This window comes from Eleutherodactylus coqui, chromosome 11 (genome assembly GCF_035609145.1).
Source record: "Eleutherodactylus coqui strain aEleCoq1 chromosome 11, aEleCoq1.hap1, whole genome shotgun sequence".
Classification (NCBI taxonomy): domain Eukaryota; kingdom Metazoa; phylum Chordata; class Amphibia; order Anura; family Eleutherodactylidae; genus Eleutherodactylus; species Eleutherodactylus coqui.
This window is the reverse complement of record NC_089847.1, coordinates 141,230,325-141,247,447: the sequence shown is the minus strand read 5'-3', so window position 1 is coordinate 141,247,447 and position 17,123 is coordinate 141,230,325. Positions and strand designations below refer to the sequence as shown.

At 38.7% G+C, this 17,123-nt stretch overlaps 1 protein-coding gene across 4 annotated transcripts in view; it reads left to right on the top strand.

The window, feature by feature from the left end:
- INSC (INSC spindle orientation adaptor protein) overlaps nucleotides 1-17,123 on the top strand; it is a 203,979-nt gene that overhangs the window by 94,269 nt on the left and 92,587 nt on the right. For all 4 annotated transcript variants that reach the window (XM_066583699.1, XM_066583700.1, XM_066583702.1 and 1 more), the window contains exon 7: nucleotides 15,403-15,528. In XM_066583699.1, the coding sequence (XP_066439796.1) occupies nucleotides 15,403-15,528 (126 nt within the window). The remainder of the gene's footprint in view (nucleotides 1-15,402; nucleotides 15,529-17,123) is intronic.

Here is a 17,123-nt window from a genome sequence, read left to right as displayed (position 1 = left end):
TTCAAAGGGTCATGGGAATGGAACATCACATAACACAAGCGAAGGGAGGAAGTTCATGTGGAGTAACAGAGCCGTGCATCCTGCAGAGGAGCGCCAGTCATCATGGGGATTCCTAGAATATCAGGTCAGGCTTCCTGCAGCACGATGACTGCGATTCCTCTACATTCATGAAGACAACGCAGTCCACAAGTGAAGAGGCAGATTTCAATCGTAATCTCTAGAGATGAGCGAGCACCAAAATGCTCGGGTGCTCGTTGGTCGAGTCAATCTTTTCGTAATGCTCAAGATCTCGTTTCGAGTAACGAACCCCATTAAAGGCAGTAGGCGACTCGAGCATTTTTGTATGGGACCGAGGCTTGTCAAACACCAGAAAACATCAGAAAGTCATGGAAACACCACAGAAATGGATAGGGAACTGCAGGGGCAGCATGCATGGCTGCATCTGGGGCTCCCAGGTCCCACTATTAAGCCAAAATGGGGGCAAGAGTCTGGCGTCACCCCCCTAACAATTTACTTCGGACAAACCCTCATTAGCAAGGCACACGTGCTGGCACATCTTAGCTAAGCACCACACTACCTCCAACCAAGGACAATCACTGCCTGCGGGTGACACCGCTGCCTCTTCTCCTGGGTTACAGGCTGGCATTGCTGTCCAAACCCCCCCCCCCTCCCGCACGACCCTGCGTCCACAGCGCACACAAAAGTTTGCTGATGAGAATGGATGATAAATTAATGTACGGTCATCATACCAATCCCTTGCCACCTCCATCACAAAATTGTCAGGAGCCGCAAACGTGGGCATAAAGGGGACTCAGCTGCCAGACCAGCACTTCTACACATCTCCACAATGCAGCAATACTCTGTGTGGAAAGTATGTGAGCGTGCCCTGGGTCAGGCTCGGTCCCAGCAAACACCTTGTGTGGCCCAACGTGCCGTGAGTGCCATAGCAATGGGAAATCCATGTGTCCCCACACACTACATTCTGTGTAGGTGTCAGATAGCTCAACACCGCTATGGGAAGTCTTTGAGTTCCTTGGGCTTGCCTATGCTGTCGGTGCACAAAGATTGTACCGTGTTTCCCCGAAAATAAGGCACCCCCTAAAATTTGCAGAAGTCCTAAATATAATGCACCCCCCGATAGTAAGGCATAGTAAAGTGTGCAGGCAAGTCAAGAGGCCTGTCCCCTGCTGCCATCCCCGTTGTCTCCTACCTCCAGATGTATAGGTAGATCTGCAGACAGTCTGCTGTTATCCTGTCCCTGCTGTGCTGTACGAGTGTGCTGTTGTGAGTTCCCCTTGCTGGCTGGAAAAGTCCATACTGTATGTTCTGTTCCTGCTATACATGTCTGCTGTGATGAGCTCCCCCTGGTGGCAGGAAGCTGCAATACCATCCCTGCTTACAAGTGGTACAGGAACTTCTGTCTGCAGACAGGTACGTTACTTTACAGCCCTTTTTTTTTATGGCTCTGTGTGTGATTCTTAAGGCTGGGTTCTCACGGAGCATATTTCCAGCGGAAATCTCGCAGTTTGGCCACAGCGATAAACAGCGAGATATCGCGCTGCTTCAAAACCCACGGGACTTAGCCGCTTGTTTTGAAGTGACCTGGCTGCACACTTTTCCATTTCTGTGGCCGGGGAATCCGCACCACAACACCTGCTTCTCCCAGCTTTGCCGTGACAGATTTGCTGTCCCATGTGGACAAGATTTCTGAGAAATTTCGTCCACAAAGCTGGCCAATTAAGGGATTAGCGGCCACAGACGGATTTGCCGCGGCGAAATAAGACACCCCCTGAAAATAAGACGTAGCGCATATTTGGGAGCAAAAATTTATATAAGACGCGTCTTATTTTCGGGGAAACAGGGTATTACACAAGAAGAAATCAGAGTGCCCAAACATGGCAGAGTTTCACCCCGCCAAGGTCCTCGGCCTCAGGCCACAATTCATGCCCTAGTCAGTCAGTGTATTTGTGCCAGACAGGTAAAACACTGCAATGGGAAATCTTTGTGCACTCACAGCATAGGTGAGCCCAAGGAACTCAAGCATGGTATTACACATGAGGAAATCAGAGTGCCCAAACATGACAGAGTTTCAGCCCGCCAAGGACCTCTGCCTCGGCACACATTTCTGCCCAATTCATTCTTTGTGTGTGTCAAATAGCTGAACAATGCAATGGGGAAGCCTTTGTGCACCCACAGTATAGCCGAGCCCCTGGAACCCAGGGACAAAATTAGACAGGAAGAAAAGAGAGTGCCCAAACATGGCAGAGTTTCACCCCGCCCAGGAACTCGGCCCACATTTCTGCCCTAGTCATTCAGTGTATTTGTGCCAGATAGGTAAAATATCACAATGGGAAAGCCGTCTGCACCCCAGCCAAGTCAGTCAGTGTATTTCTGCCAGACAGATAAAACAACGCAATGGGAAGTCTTTGGGCACCCACAGCATAGGCGAGCCCATGAAACTCAAAGATGGTATTACAAATAAAGAAATCAGAGTGCCAAAACAAGGCAGTTTCACCCCGCCCAGGACCTCGGCCTTGGCTCACACCCTCAGTAATCGTGGGCATAAAGCGGACTCGGATGCTAGTACAGCTGTGAACGTTTCTTTAAATCAGTAACGGTTGCTTTTATCGCTCCAAAGACTGGATGAACCACAAAGACGTTCCACAGGCCATACCTGGCGCAGTTGATTCTTCCCGCCCAGGACCTTGACCTCTGCCCACACCCTCAGTAAACATGGGCCTCAAGCGGACTCGGATGCTAGTGCAGCTGTGAACGTCTCATTAGTGCAGTAATGCTTCTTTTGTTTGGCCCAAACCAGTGTCTCAGATAACTGTTGTAACACAAGAGAAAATACATGTTGCCCAGCGCTCGTCCCATGACCCCAAGCAGGTGGAGGAGGTGGCATAACAATGCGAAGAAACCACGACCAGGACCTGCTATAGTCTGTGTGGGAGGTACGTGAGCGGGCCCAGGGTCAGGCTCGGTCCCAGCCTCCACCTTGTGTGACCCAAGGTGCCGTGAGTTACAAAGCAATGGGAAATCCATGTGTCCCCACACACTTCATTCTGTGTAGGTGTCAGATAGCTGAACACTGCAATGGGAAGTCTTTGTGCACCCACAGTATAGGCAGACCCCAGTAACATTTCTGCAGCTGAAGTATAGGCGAACCCCTATAACATTTCTGCAGCTGAAGTATAGGCGGACCCCTGTAACATTTCTGCAGCTGAAGTATAGGCGGACCCCTGTAACATTTCTGCAGCTGAAGTATAGGCGGACCCCTGTAACATTTCTGCAGCTGAAGTATAGGCGGACCCCTGTAACATTTCTGCAGCTGAAGTATAGGCGGACCCCTCAAACCATTCTAGTTTTAATTGAAATGATATTTATAAAAGCTAAAAGTCAGCAGTGTAACTTTAGATGTCGTGCCTCCATGACCATCATCTGCCGCGCCAGAGGTCAGGCGCACAGCCGTCGCCGTTTCTCCTACCATTACATTTCTGAGAGGTTCGTTGAATAGAATGTTTTTCCCCACCTTACTGCTCCCTCTGATGTGCTGGATACATCTGTGCAAAGTGAGAAATACAAGAAATGCAGGGTGCGTCACGGAAAATTACCCTGCTGCCGCAGTCCTATGGAAGCTGTGCACAGGAAAATAAGTATGCGTTGTCCATAGCAACCAGTTAGAGCGCTGCTGTCATTTTACCTCAGCAGTGGAGAGTATTTCGCATTAGAGTGAAGCATGCTTGTAATTTGCCGTGGTCCATGTATATATGTATACTCTAAAGGATTTTCTGTGGCTATTTGCCCACTAAAGATCTCATCTGTGGAGTAACTGTTGTTGTAATCTTCATATTACAATAGTAGCGAGTGCAAAAGTACTTATACTCTAGTATTATAGTAGTTATATTCTGGTACATAGGGGGCAGTATTATAGTGGTTATATTCTGGTACATAGGGGGCAGTATTATAGTAGTTATATTCTTGTACATAGGGGGCAGTATTATAGTAGTTATATTCTTGTACATAGGAGGCAGTATTATAGTAGTTATATTCTTGTACATAGGGGGCAGTATTATAGTAGTTATATTCTTGTACATAGGGAGCAGTATTATAGTAGTAATATTCTTGTACATAGGAGGCAGTATTATAGGAGTTATATTCTTGTACATGGGAGCAGTATTATAGTAGTTATATTCTTGTACATAGGGGGCAGTATTATAGTAGTTATATTCTTGTACATAGGGGGCAGTATTATAGTAGTTATATTCTTGTACATGGGGGACAGTATTATAGTAGTTATATTCTTGTACATAGGGGCAGTATTATAGTAGTTATATTCTTGTACATAGGGGGCAGTATTATAGTAGTTATATTCTTGTACATAGGGGGCAGTATTATAGTAGTTATATTCTTGTACATAGGGGGCAGTATTATAGTAGTTATATTCTTGTACATAGGAGCAGTATTATAGTAGTTATATTCTTGTACATAGGGGGCAGTATTATAGTAGTTATATTCTGGTACATAGGGGGCAGTATTATAGTGGTTATATTCTGGTACATAGGGGGCAGTATTATAGTAGTTATATTCTTGTACATAGGGGGCAGTATTATAGTAGTTATATTCTTGTACATAGGGGGCAGTATTATAGTAGTTATATTCTTGTACATAGGAGGCAGTATTATAGTAGTTATATTCTTGTACATAGGGGGCAGTATTATAGTAGTTATATTCTTGTACATAGGGAGCAGTATTATAGTAGTAATATTCTTGTACATAGGAGGCAGTATTATAGGAGTTATATTCTTGTACATGGGAGCAGTATTATAGTAGTTATATTCTTGTACATAGGGGGCAGTATTATAGTAGTTATATTCTTGTACATAGGGGGCAGTATTATAGTAGTTATATTCTTGTACATGGGGGACAGTATTATAGTAGTTATATTCTTGTACATAGGGGCAGTATTATAGTAGTTATATTCTTGTACATAGGGGGCAGTATTATAGTAGTTATATTCTTGTACATAGGGGGCAGTATTATAGTAGTTATATTCTTGTACATAGGGGGCAGTATTATAGTAGTTATATTCTTGTACATAGGAGCAGTATTATAGTAGTTATATTCTTGTACATAGGGGGCAGTATTATAGTAGTTATATTCTTGTACATAGGGGGCAGTATTATAGTAGTTATATTCTTGTACATAGGGGGCAGTATTATAGTAGTTATATTCTTGTACATAGGGGGCAGTATTATAGTAGTTATATTCTTGTACATAGGAGGCAGTATTATAGTAGTTATATTCTTGCACATAGGGGGCAGTATTATAGTAGTTATATTCTTGTATATAGGGGGCAGTATTATGGTAGTTATATTCTTGTACATAGGGGGCAGTATTATAGTAGTTATATTCTTGTACATAGGAGGCAGTATTATAGTAGTTATATTCTTGTATATAGGGGGCAGTATTATAGTAGTTATATTCTTGTACATAGGGGCAGTATTATAGTAGTTATATTCTTGTACATAGTGGGCAGTATTATAGTAGTTATATTCTTGTACATAGGGGGCAGTATTATAGTAGTTATATTCTTATACATAGGGGGCGGTATTATAGTAGTTATATTCTTGTATATAGGGGGCAGTATTATAGTAGTTATATTCTTGTACATAGGGGGCAGTATTATAGTAGTTATATTCTTGTACATCGGGAGCAGTATTATAGTAGTTATATTCTTGTACATCGGGAGCAGTATTATAGTAGTTATATTCTTGTACATAGGGGGGCAGTATTATAGTAGTTATATTCTTGTACATAGGGGGCAGTATTATAGTAGTTATATTCTTGTACATAGGAGGCAGTATTATAGTAGTTATATTCTTGTACATAGGGGGCAGTATTATAGTAGTTATATTCTTGTACATCGGGAGCAGTATTATAGTAGTTATATTCTTGTACATAGGGGGCCGTATTATAGTAGTTATATTCTTGTACATAGGGGGCAGTATTATAGTAGTTATATTCTGGTACATAGGGGGCAGTATTATAGTAGTTATATTCTTGTACATAGGGGGCAGTATTATAGTAGTTATATTCTTGTACATAGGGGGCAGTATTATAGTAGTTATATTCTGGTACATAGGGGGCAGTATTATAGTAGTTATATTCTTGTACATAGGGGGCAGTATTATAGTAGTTATATTCTTGTACATAGGGGGCAGTATTAAAGTAGTTATATTCTTGTACATAGGGGGCAGTATTATAGTAGTTATATTCTGGTACATAGGGGGCAGTATTATAGTAGTTATATTCTTGTACATAGGGGGCAGTATTATAGTAGTTATATTCTTGTACATAGGGGGAAGTATTATAGTAGTTATATTCTTGTACATAGGGGGCAGTATTACAGTAGTTATATTCTTGTACATAGGGGGCAGTATTATAGTAGTTATATTCTTGTACATAGGGGGCAGTATTAAAGTAGTTATATTCTTGTACATAGGGGGCAGTATTATAGTAGTTATATTCTGGTACATAGGGGGCAGTATTATAGTAGTTATATTCTTGTACATAGGGGGCAGTATTATAGTAGTTATATTCTTGTACATAGTGGGCAGTATTATAGTAGTTATATTCTTGTACATAGGAGGCAGTATTATAGTAGTTATATTCTTGTACATAGGGGGCAGTATTATAGTAGTTATATTCTTGTACATAGTGGGCAGTATTATAGTGGTTATATTCTTGTATATAGGGGGCAGTATTATAGTAGTTATATTCTTGTACATAGGAGGCAGTATTATAGTAGTTATATTCTTGTACATAGGGGGCAGTATTATAGTAGTTATATTCTTGTACATCGGGAGCAGTATTATAGTAGTTATATTCTTGTACATAGGGGGCCGTATTATAGTAGTTATATTCTTGTACATAGGGGGCAGTATTATAGTAGTTATATTCTGGTACATAGGGGGCAGTATTATAGTAGTTATATTCTTGTACATAGGGGGCAGTATTATAGTAGTTATATTCTTGTACATAGGGGGCAGTATTATAGTAGTTATATTCTTGTACATAGGGGGCCGTATTATAGTAGTTATATTCTTGTACATAGGAGGCAGTATTATAGTAGTTATATTCTTGTACATAGGGGGCAGTATTATAGTAGTTATATTCTTGTACATAGGGGGCAGTATTATAGTAGTTATATTCTGGTACATAGGGGGCAGTATTATAGTAGTTATATTCTTGTACATAGGGGGCAGTATTATAGTAGTTATATTCTTGTACATAGGGGGCAGTATTAAAGTAGTTATATTCTTGTACATAGGGGGCAGTATTATAGTAGTTATATTCTGGTACATAGGGGGCAGTATTATAGTAGTTATATTCTGGTACATAGGGGGCAGTATTATAGTAGTTATATTCTTGTACATAGGGGGCAGTCTTATAGTAGTTATATTCTTGTACATAGGGGGAAGTATTATAGTAGTTATATTCTTGTACATAGGAGGCAGTATTATAGTAGTTATATTCTTGTACATAGGGGGCAGTATTATAGTAGTTATATTCTTGTACATAGGGGGCAGTATTATAGTAGTTATATTCTTGTACATAGTGGGCAGTATTATAGTAGTTATATTCTTGTACATAGGAGGCTGTATTATAGTAGTTATATTCTTGTACATAGGGGGCAGTATTATAGTAGTTATATTCTTGTACATAGTGGGCAGTATTATAGTGGTTATATTCTTGTATATAGGGGGCAGTATTATAGTAGTTATATTCTTGTACATAGGAGGCAGTATTATAGTAGTTATATTCTTGTACATAGGAGCAGTATTATAGTAGTTATATTCTGGTACATAGGGGGCAGTATTATAGTAGTTATATTCTTGTACATAGGAGGCAGTATTATAGTAGTTATATTCTTGTACATAGGGGGCAGTATTATAGTAGTTATATTCTTGTACATAGGGGGCAGTATTATAGTAGTTATATTCTTGTACATAGTGGGCAGTATTATAGTAGTTATATTCTTGTACATAGGAGGCAGTATTATAGTAGTTATATCCTTGTACATAGGGGGCAGTATTATAGTAGTTATATTCTTGTACATAGTGGGCAGTATTATAGTGGTTATATTCTTGTATATAGGGGGCAGTATTATAGTAGTTATATCCTTGTACATAGGGGGCAGTATTATAGTAGTTATATTCTTGTACATAGGGGGCAGTATTATAGTAGTTATATTCTTGTACATCGGGAGCAGTATTATAGTAGTTATATTCTTGTACATAGGGGGCCGTATTATAGTAGTTATATTCTTGTACATAGGGGGCAGTATTATAGTAGTTATATTCTGGTACATAGGGGGCAGTATTATAGTAGTTATATTCTGGTACATAGGGGGCAGTATTATAGTAGTTATATTCTTGTACATAGGGGGCAGTATTATAGTAGTTATATTCTGGTACATAGGGGGCAGTATTATAGTAGTTATATTCTTGTACATAGGGGGCAGTATTATAGTAGTTATATTCTTGTACATAGGGGGCAGTATTAAAGTAGTTATATTCTTGTACATAGGGGGCAGTATTATAGTAGTTATATTCTGGTACATAGGGGGCAGTATTATAGTAGTTATATTCTTGTACATAGGGGGCAGTATTATAGTAGTTATATTCTTGTACATAGGGGGAAGTATTACAGTAGTTATATTCTTGTACATAGGGGGCAGTATTATAGTAGTTATATTCTTGTACATAGGGGGCAGTATTAAAGTAGTTATATTCTTGTACATAGGGGGCAGTATTATAGTAGTTATATTCTGGTACATAGGGGGCAGTATTATAGTAGTTATATTCTTGTACATAGGGGGCAGTATTAAAGTACTTATATTCTTGTACATAGGAGCAGTATTATAGTATTTATATTCTGGTACATAGGGGGCAGTATTATAGTAGTTATATTCTTGTACATAGGGGGCAGTATTATAGTAGTTATATTCTTGTACATAGGGGGCAGTATTAAAGTAGTTATATTCTTGTACATAGGGGGCAGTATTATAGTAGTTATATTCTGGTACATAGGGGGCAGTATTATAGTAGTTATATTCTTGTACATAGGGGGCAGTATTATAGTAGTTAGATTCTTGTACATAGGGGGCAGTATTATAGTAGTTATATTCTTGTACATAGGGGGCAGTATTAAAGTAGTTATATTCTTGTACATAGTAGGCAGTATTAAAGTAGTTATATTCTTGTACATAGGGGGCAGTATTATAGTAGTTATATTCTTGTACATAGGGGGCAGTATTATAGTAGTTATATTCTTGTATATAGGGGGCAGTATTATAGTAGTTATATTCTTGTACATAGAGGCAGTATTATAGTAGTTATATTCTTGTACATAGGAGCAGTATTATAGTAGTTATATTCTTGTACATAGGGGGCAGTATTATAGTAGTTATATTCTGGTACATAGGGGGCAGTATTATAGTAGTTATATTCTTGTACATAGGGGGCAGTATTATAGTAGTTATATTCTTGTACATAGGGGGCAGTATTAAAGTAATTATATTCTTGTACATAGGGGGCAGTATTATAGTAGTTATATTCTGGTAAATAGGGGGCAGTATTATAGTAGTTATATTCTTGTACATAGGGGGCAGTATTATAGTAGTTATATTCTTGTACATAGGGGGCAGTATTAAAGTACTTATATTCTTGTACATAGGGGGCAGTATTATAGTAGTTATATTCTGGTACATAGGGGGCAGTATTATAGTAGGTATATTCTTGTACATAGGGGGCAGTATTATAGTAGTTATATTCTTGTACATAGGGGGCAGTATTAAAGTAGTTATATTCTTGTACATAGGGGGCAGTATTAAAGTAGTTATATTCTTGTACATAGGGGGCAGTATTATAGTAGTTATATTCTTGTACATAGGGGGCAGTATTATAGTAGTTATATTCTTGTATATAGGGGGCAGTATTATAGTAGTTATATTCTTGTACATAGGAGGCAGTATTATAGTAGTTATATTCTTGTACATAGGGGGCAGTATTAAAGTAGTTATATTCTTGTACATAGGGGGCAGTATTATAGTAGTTATATTCTTGTACATAGGGGGCAGTATTATAGTAGTTATATTCTTGTACATACAGGGCAGTATTATAGTAGTTATATTCTTGTACATAGGAGCAGTATAATCGTAGTTATATTCTTGTACATAGGGGGCAGTATTATAGTAGTTATATTCTTGTACATAGGGGGCAGTATTATAGTAGTTATATTCTTGTACATAGGAGGCAGTATTATAGTAGTTATATTCTTGTACATAGGAGCAGTATTATAGTAGTTATATTCTTGTACATAGGGGGCAGTATTATAGTAGTTATATTCTTGTACATAGAGGGCAGTATTATAGTAGTTATATTCTTGTACATAGGAGCAGTATTATAGTAGTTATATTCTTGTACATAGGGGGCAGTATTATAGTAGTTATATTCTTGTACATAGGAGCAGTATTATAGTAGTTATATTCTTGTACATAGGGGGCAGTATTATAGTAGTTATATTCTTGTACATAGGAGCAGTATTATAGTAGTTATATTCTTGTACATAGGGGGCAGTATTATAGTAGTTATATTCTTGTACATAGAGGGCAGTATTATAGTAGTTATATTCTTGTACATAGGGGGCAGTATTATAGTAGTTATATTCTTGTACATAGGAGGCAGTATTATAGTAGTTATATTCTTGTACATAGGGGGCAGTATTATAGTAGTTATATTCTTGTACATAGAGGGCAGTATTATAGTAGTTATATTCTTGTACATAGGAGGCAGTATTATAGTAGTTATATTCTTGTACATAGGGGGCAGTATTATAGTAGTTATATTCTTGTACATAGGGGGCAGTATTATAGTAGTTATATTCTTGTACATAGTGGGCAGTATTATAGTAGTTATATTCTTGTACATAGGAGGCAGTATTATAGTAGTTATATTCTTGTACATAGGGGGCAGTATTATAGTAGTTATATTCTTGTACATAGTGGGCAGTATTATAGTGGTTATATTCTTGTATATAGGGGGCAGTATTATAGTAGTTATATCCTTGTACATAGGGGGCAGTATTATAGTAGTTATATTCTTGTACATCGGGAGCAGTATTATAGTAGTTATATTCTTGTACATAGGGGGCCGTATTATAGTAGTTATATTCTTGTACATAGGGGGCAGTATTATAGTAGTTATATTCTGGTACATAGGGGGCAGTATTATAGTAGTTATATTCTGGTACATAGGGGGCAGTATTATAGTAGTTATATTCTTGTACATAGGGGGCAGTATTATAGTAGTTATATTCTGGTACATAGGGGGCAGTATTATAGTAGTTATATTCTTGTACATAGGGGGCAGTATTATAGTAGTTATATTCTTGTACATAGGGGGCAGTATTAAAGTAGTTATATTCTTGTACATAGGGGGCAGTATTATAGTAGTTATATTCTGGTACATAGGGGGCAGTATTATAGTAGTTATATTCTTGTACATAGGGGGCAGTATTATAGTAGTTATATTCTTGTACATAGGGGGAAGTATTATAGTAGTTATATTCTTGTACATAGGGGGCAGTATTACAGTAGTTATATTCTTGTACATAGGGGGCAGTATTATAGTAGTTATATTCTTGTACATAGGGGGCAGTATTAAAGTAGTTATATTCTTGTACATAGGGGGCAGTATTATAGTAGTTATATTCTGGTACATAGGGGGCAGTATTATAGTAGTTATATTCTTGTACATAGGGGGCAGTATTATAGTAGTTATATTCTTGTACATAGGGGGCAGTATTAAAGTACTTATATTCTTGTACATAGGAGCAGTATTATAGTATTTATATTCTGGTACATAGGGGGCAGTATTATAGTAGTTATATTCTTGTACATAGGGGGCAGTATTAAAGTAGTTATATTCTTGTACATAGGGGGCAGTATTATAGTAGTTATATTCTGGTACATAGGGGGCAGTATTATAGTAGTTATATTCTTGTACATAGGGGGCAGTATTATAGTAGTTAGATTCTTGTACATAGGGGGCAGTATTATAGTAGTTATATTCTTGTACATAGGGGGCAGTATTAAAGTAGTTATATTCTTGTACATAGTAGGCAGTATTAAAGTAGTTATATTCTTGTACATAGGGGGCAGTATTATAGTAGTTATATTCTTGTACATAGGGGGCAGTATTATAGTAGTTATATTCTTGTATATAGGGGGCAGTATTATAGTAGTTATATTCTTGTACATAGAGGCAGTATTATAGTAGTTATATTCTTGTACATAGGAGCAGTATTATAGTAGTTATATTCTTGTACATAGGGGGCAGTATTATAGTAGTTATATTCTGGTACATAGGGGGCAGTATTATAGTAGTTATATTCTTGTACATAGGGGGCAGTATTATAGTAGTTATATTCTTGTACATAGGGGGCAGTATTAAAGTAATTATATTCTTGTACATAGGGGGCAGTATTATAGTAGTTATATTCTGGTACATAGGGGGCAGTATTATAGTAGTTATATTCTTGTACATAGGGGGCAGTATTATAGTAGTTATATTCTTGTACATAGGGGGCAGTATTAAAGTACTTATATTCTTGTACATAGGGGGCAGTATTATAGTAGTTATATTCTGGTACATAGGGGGCAGTATTATAGTAGGTATATTCTTGTACATAGGGGGCAGTATTAAAGTAGTTATATTCTTGTACATAGGGGGCAGTATTAAAGTAGTTATATTCTTGTACATAGGGGGCAGTATTATAGTAGTTATATTCTTGTACATAGGGGGCAGTATTATAGTAGTTATATTCTTGTATATAGGGGGCAGTATTATAGTAGTTATATTCTTGTACATAGGAGGCAGTATTATAGTAGTTATATTCTTGTACATAGGGGGCAGTATTAAAGTAGTTATATTCTTGTACATAGGGGGCAGTATTATAGTAGTTATATTCTTGTACATAGGGGGCAGTATTATAGTAGTTATATTCTTGTACATACAGGGCAGTATTATAGTAGTTATATTCTTGTACACAGGAGCAGTATAATCGTAGTTATATTCTTGTACATAGGGGGCAGTATTATAGTAGTTATATTCTTGTACATAGGGGGCAGTATTATAGTAGTTATATTCTTGTACATAGGAGGCAGTATTATAGTAGTTATATTCTTGTACATAGGAGCAGTATTATAGTAGTTATATTCTTGTACATAGGGGGCAGTATTATAGTAGTTATATTCTTGTACATAGGAGCAGTATTATAGTAGTTATATTCTTGTACATAGGGGGCAGTATTATAGTAGTTATATTCTTGTACATAGGGGGCAGTATTATAGTAGTTATATTCTTGTACATATAGGGCAGTATTATAGTAGTTATATTCTTGTACATAGAGGGCAGTATTATAGTAGTTATATTCTTGTACATAGGGAGCAGTATTATAGTAGTTATATTCTTGTACATAGGAGCAGTATTATAGTAGTTATATTCTTGTACATAGGAGGCAGTATTATAGTAGTTATATTCTTGTACATAGGAGGCAGTATTATAGTAGTTATATTCTTGTACATAGGAGCAGTATTATAGTAGTTATATTCTTGTACATAGAGGGCAGTATTATAGTAGTTATATTCTTGTACATAGGAGCAGTATTATAGTAGTTATATTCTTGTACATAGGGGGCAGTATTATAGTAGTTATATTCTTGTACATAGGAGCAGTATTATAGTAGTTATATTCTTGTACATAGGAGCAGTATTATAGTAGTTATATTCTTGTACATAGGGGGCAGTATTATAGTAGTTATATTCTTGTACATAGAGGGCAGTATTATAGTAGTTATATTCTTGTACATAGGGGGCAGTATTATAGTAGTTATATTCTTGTACATAGGAGGCAGTATTATAGTAGTTATATTCTTGTACATAGGGGGCAGTATTATAGTAGTTATATTCTTGTACATAGAGGGCAGTATTATAGTAGTTATATTCTTGTACATAGGAGGCAGTATTATAGTAGTTATATTCTTGTACATAGAGGGCAGTATTATAGTAGTTATATTCTTGTACATAGGGGGCAGTATTATAGTAGTTATATTCTTGTACATAGAGGGCAGTATTATAGTAGTTATATTCTTGTACATAGGGGCAGTATTATAGTAGTTATATTCTTGTACATAGGAGGCAGTATTATAGTAGTTATATTCTTGTACATAGGGGGCAGTATTATAGTAGTTATATTCTTGTACATAGGAGGCAGTATTATAGTAGTTATATTCTTGTACATAGAGGGCAGTATTATAGTAGTTATATTCTTGTACATAGGGGGCAGTATTATAGTAGTTATATTCTTGTACATAGGAGCAGTATTATAGTAGTTATATTCTTGTACATAGGGGGCAGTATTATAGTAGTTATATTCTTGTACATAGGAGGCAGTATTATAGTAGTTATATTCTTGTACATAGGGAGCAGTATTATAGTAGTTATATTCTTGTACATAGGGAGCAGTATTATAGTACTTATATTCTTGTACATAGGAGCAGTATTATAGTAGTTATATTCTTGTACATAGGGGGCAGTATTATAGTAGTTATATTCTTGTACATAGGAGCAGTATTATAGTAGTTATATTCTTGTACATAGGGGGCAGTATTATAGTAGTTATATTCTTGTACATAGGGGGCAGTATTATAGTAGTTATATTCTTGTACATAGGGGGCAGTATTATAGTAGTTATATTCTTGTACATAGGGGGCAGTATTATAGTAGTTATATTCTTGTACATAGGGGGCAGTATTATAGTAGTTATATTCTTGTACACAGGAGGCAGTATTATAGTAGTTATATTCTTGTACATAGGGGGCAGTATTATAGTAGTTATATTCTTGTACATAGGGAGCAGTATTATAGTAGTTATATTCTTGTACATAGGGGGCAGTATTATAGTAGTTATATTCTTGTACATAGGGGGCAGTATTGTAGTAGTTATATTCTTGTACATAGGGGGCAGTATTATAGTAGTTATATTCTTGTACATAGGGGGCAGTATTATAGTAGTTATATTCTTGTACATAGGGGGCAGTATTATAGTAGTTTTATTCTTGTACATAGGGGTACGTTTGCAACTTAGAAATCGACAAGCACTTTTTAGAAGCCGCATTGCGTGTTGTGCTTTTGACACGTTCGGTCTCCCGTTATATGTCACGCATACGTTACACATCTGTCCTTTTTTTGTTGCTCCTCTTGCTGTTTCTCTCTTGGTTATAATCTTCTTCTCTTCTTTCCAGTAACGTGTCTTTTGCTCTGTGTTCCATTCTCAGGAAGGTTCGGTTGTTGCACTCTTTAAAATCTGCCGTCAAGATCGCTTCAAGTGTTTGTACCCGTCTGCTTTGAGGACCCTGGCATCCGTGTGCTCAGTGGATGAGGGGATCTATCAGCTAGAGAAGGTAGGGGTCTTCTGATTTTTTGGGGATGTGAAGTTTGGACTGCTGCTGCTCTCTTATATCACCCTGTACGTAGGCTGATGCGTATGTGTGCTGCTCATAGTGAATCCTCGGAATAATGTTTCCGACATGCATTATAGAAACCACCCATATGGGACTTTACAGAGGAGGTCCAGAAGCTGCCCATTCAGTCTCTACTAGGGGCGATCTTATAATCATTACTCTTTATATGACCCTACAAAAGCTGAGGTGCTGCAGCAGCTGGAAGGAGATTAGATAAAAAGTGCAGAGAGTGAATGTTGGTCCGTTTAAACCTCAATGTACCCCAAGTATTCCCAGTGCTCGAACCCTCCTATGCATATCACGTGTGACAGTCAGTGGGATCCCCAGGGCCGTCCACCTCTGGTCAATTGTGTTACTGAGGCTATGCAGACAAGAAGGGGCCAGTGGTATTGTCTGGCCCCCGGACCAGTTCACTGTTTATGATACATTGTGTTTGGAGAATGAAGGCTGATAATATCACCTTCATCATCCATGAACCCAGGAGCTCACAATCTAATCCCCCCATCACATACAATGTATCACTCCCATCATCCCTGACCCCAGGAGCTCACAATCTAATCCCCCATCACACACAATGTATCACTCCCATCATCCCTGACCCCAGGAGCTCACAATCTAATCCCCCCATCACACACAATGTATCACTCCCATCATCCCTGACCCCAGGAGCTCACAATCTAATCCCCCCATCACACACAATGTATCACTCCCATCATCCCCGACCTCAGGAGCTCACAATCTAATCCCCCCATCACACACAATGTATCACTCCCATCATCCCTGACCCCGGGAGCTCACAATCTAATCCCCCATCCCACACAATGTATCACTTCCATCATCCCTGACCCTAGGAGCTTGCAATCTAATCCCCCCATCACACAATGTATCACTCCCATCATCCCTGACCCCAGGAGCTCACAATCTAATCCCCCCATCACACACAAGGTATTAGTGTATTATGTCGCCACCGGAATCAGCTTTGGATTGGCTGGGGCGTGTTTGATCCAAGAATTGCTGACCTGAGGACTACGGCAGCAGGAGCACAGAGGCGGTGGCTGCGACGGAGCAGGCAGCCGCCGAGGCCTGGGATGCACCACATAGGCGGCAGCCGGGACTGAGGACTCAGCCGCCGGCCAACACCCGTCACAGCAACGGTGCAAGGGACGGATCACAGGGACGCTGGCCGTAAATTTGCCGGCCGTCTCACCTAAGGGGACACTACAGGAGGCGAGGGGAGAGAGCTGCAGCCGATGACACTGCGCCGGGGGTGACAGCACGAGCCGAGGGCAAGCAAACAGCAGTGAATTTGACAACGCCAGGGGCAACGACGTAAGGAGACACACCAGCAGCTGAGGGGAGACACAGTCTGCGTCGAGGGAGTCAGCAGGAGCCAAGGGGAGACGGAGAGGGTGAGGACAGGAGCTGGGATTACTCTCCGCAGCCGCCGGGGAACATTCTGTGAAGGCCAGCAAATGAGGGGTGAGCCAATCAAACACTGGCCGTGTGACATCACTGTCAAGCTTCCTAACACTGAG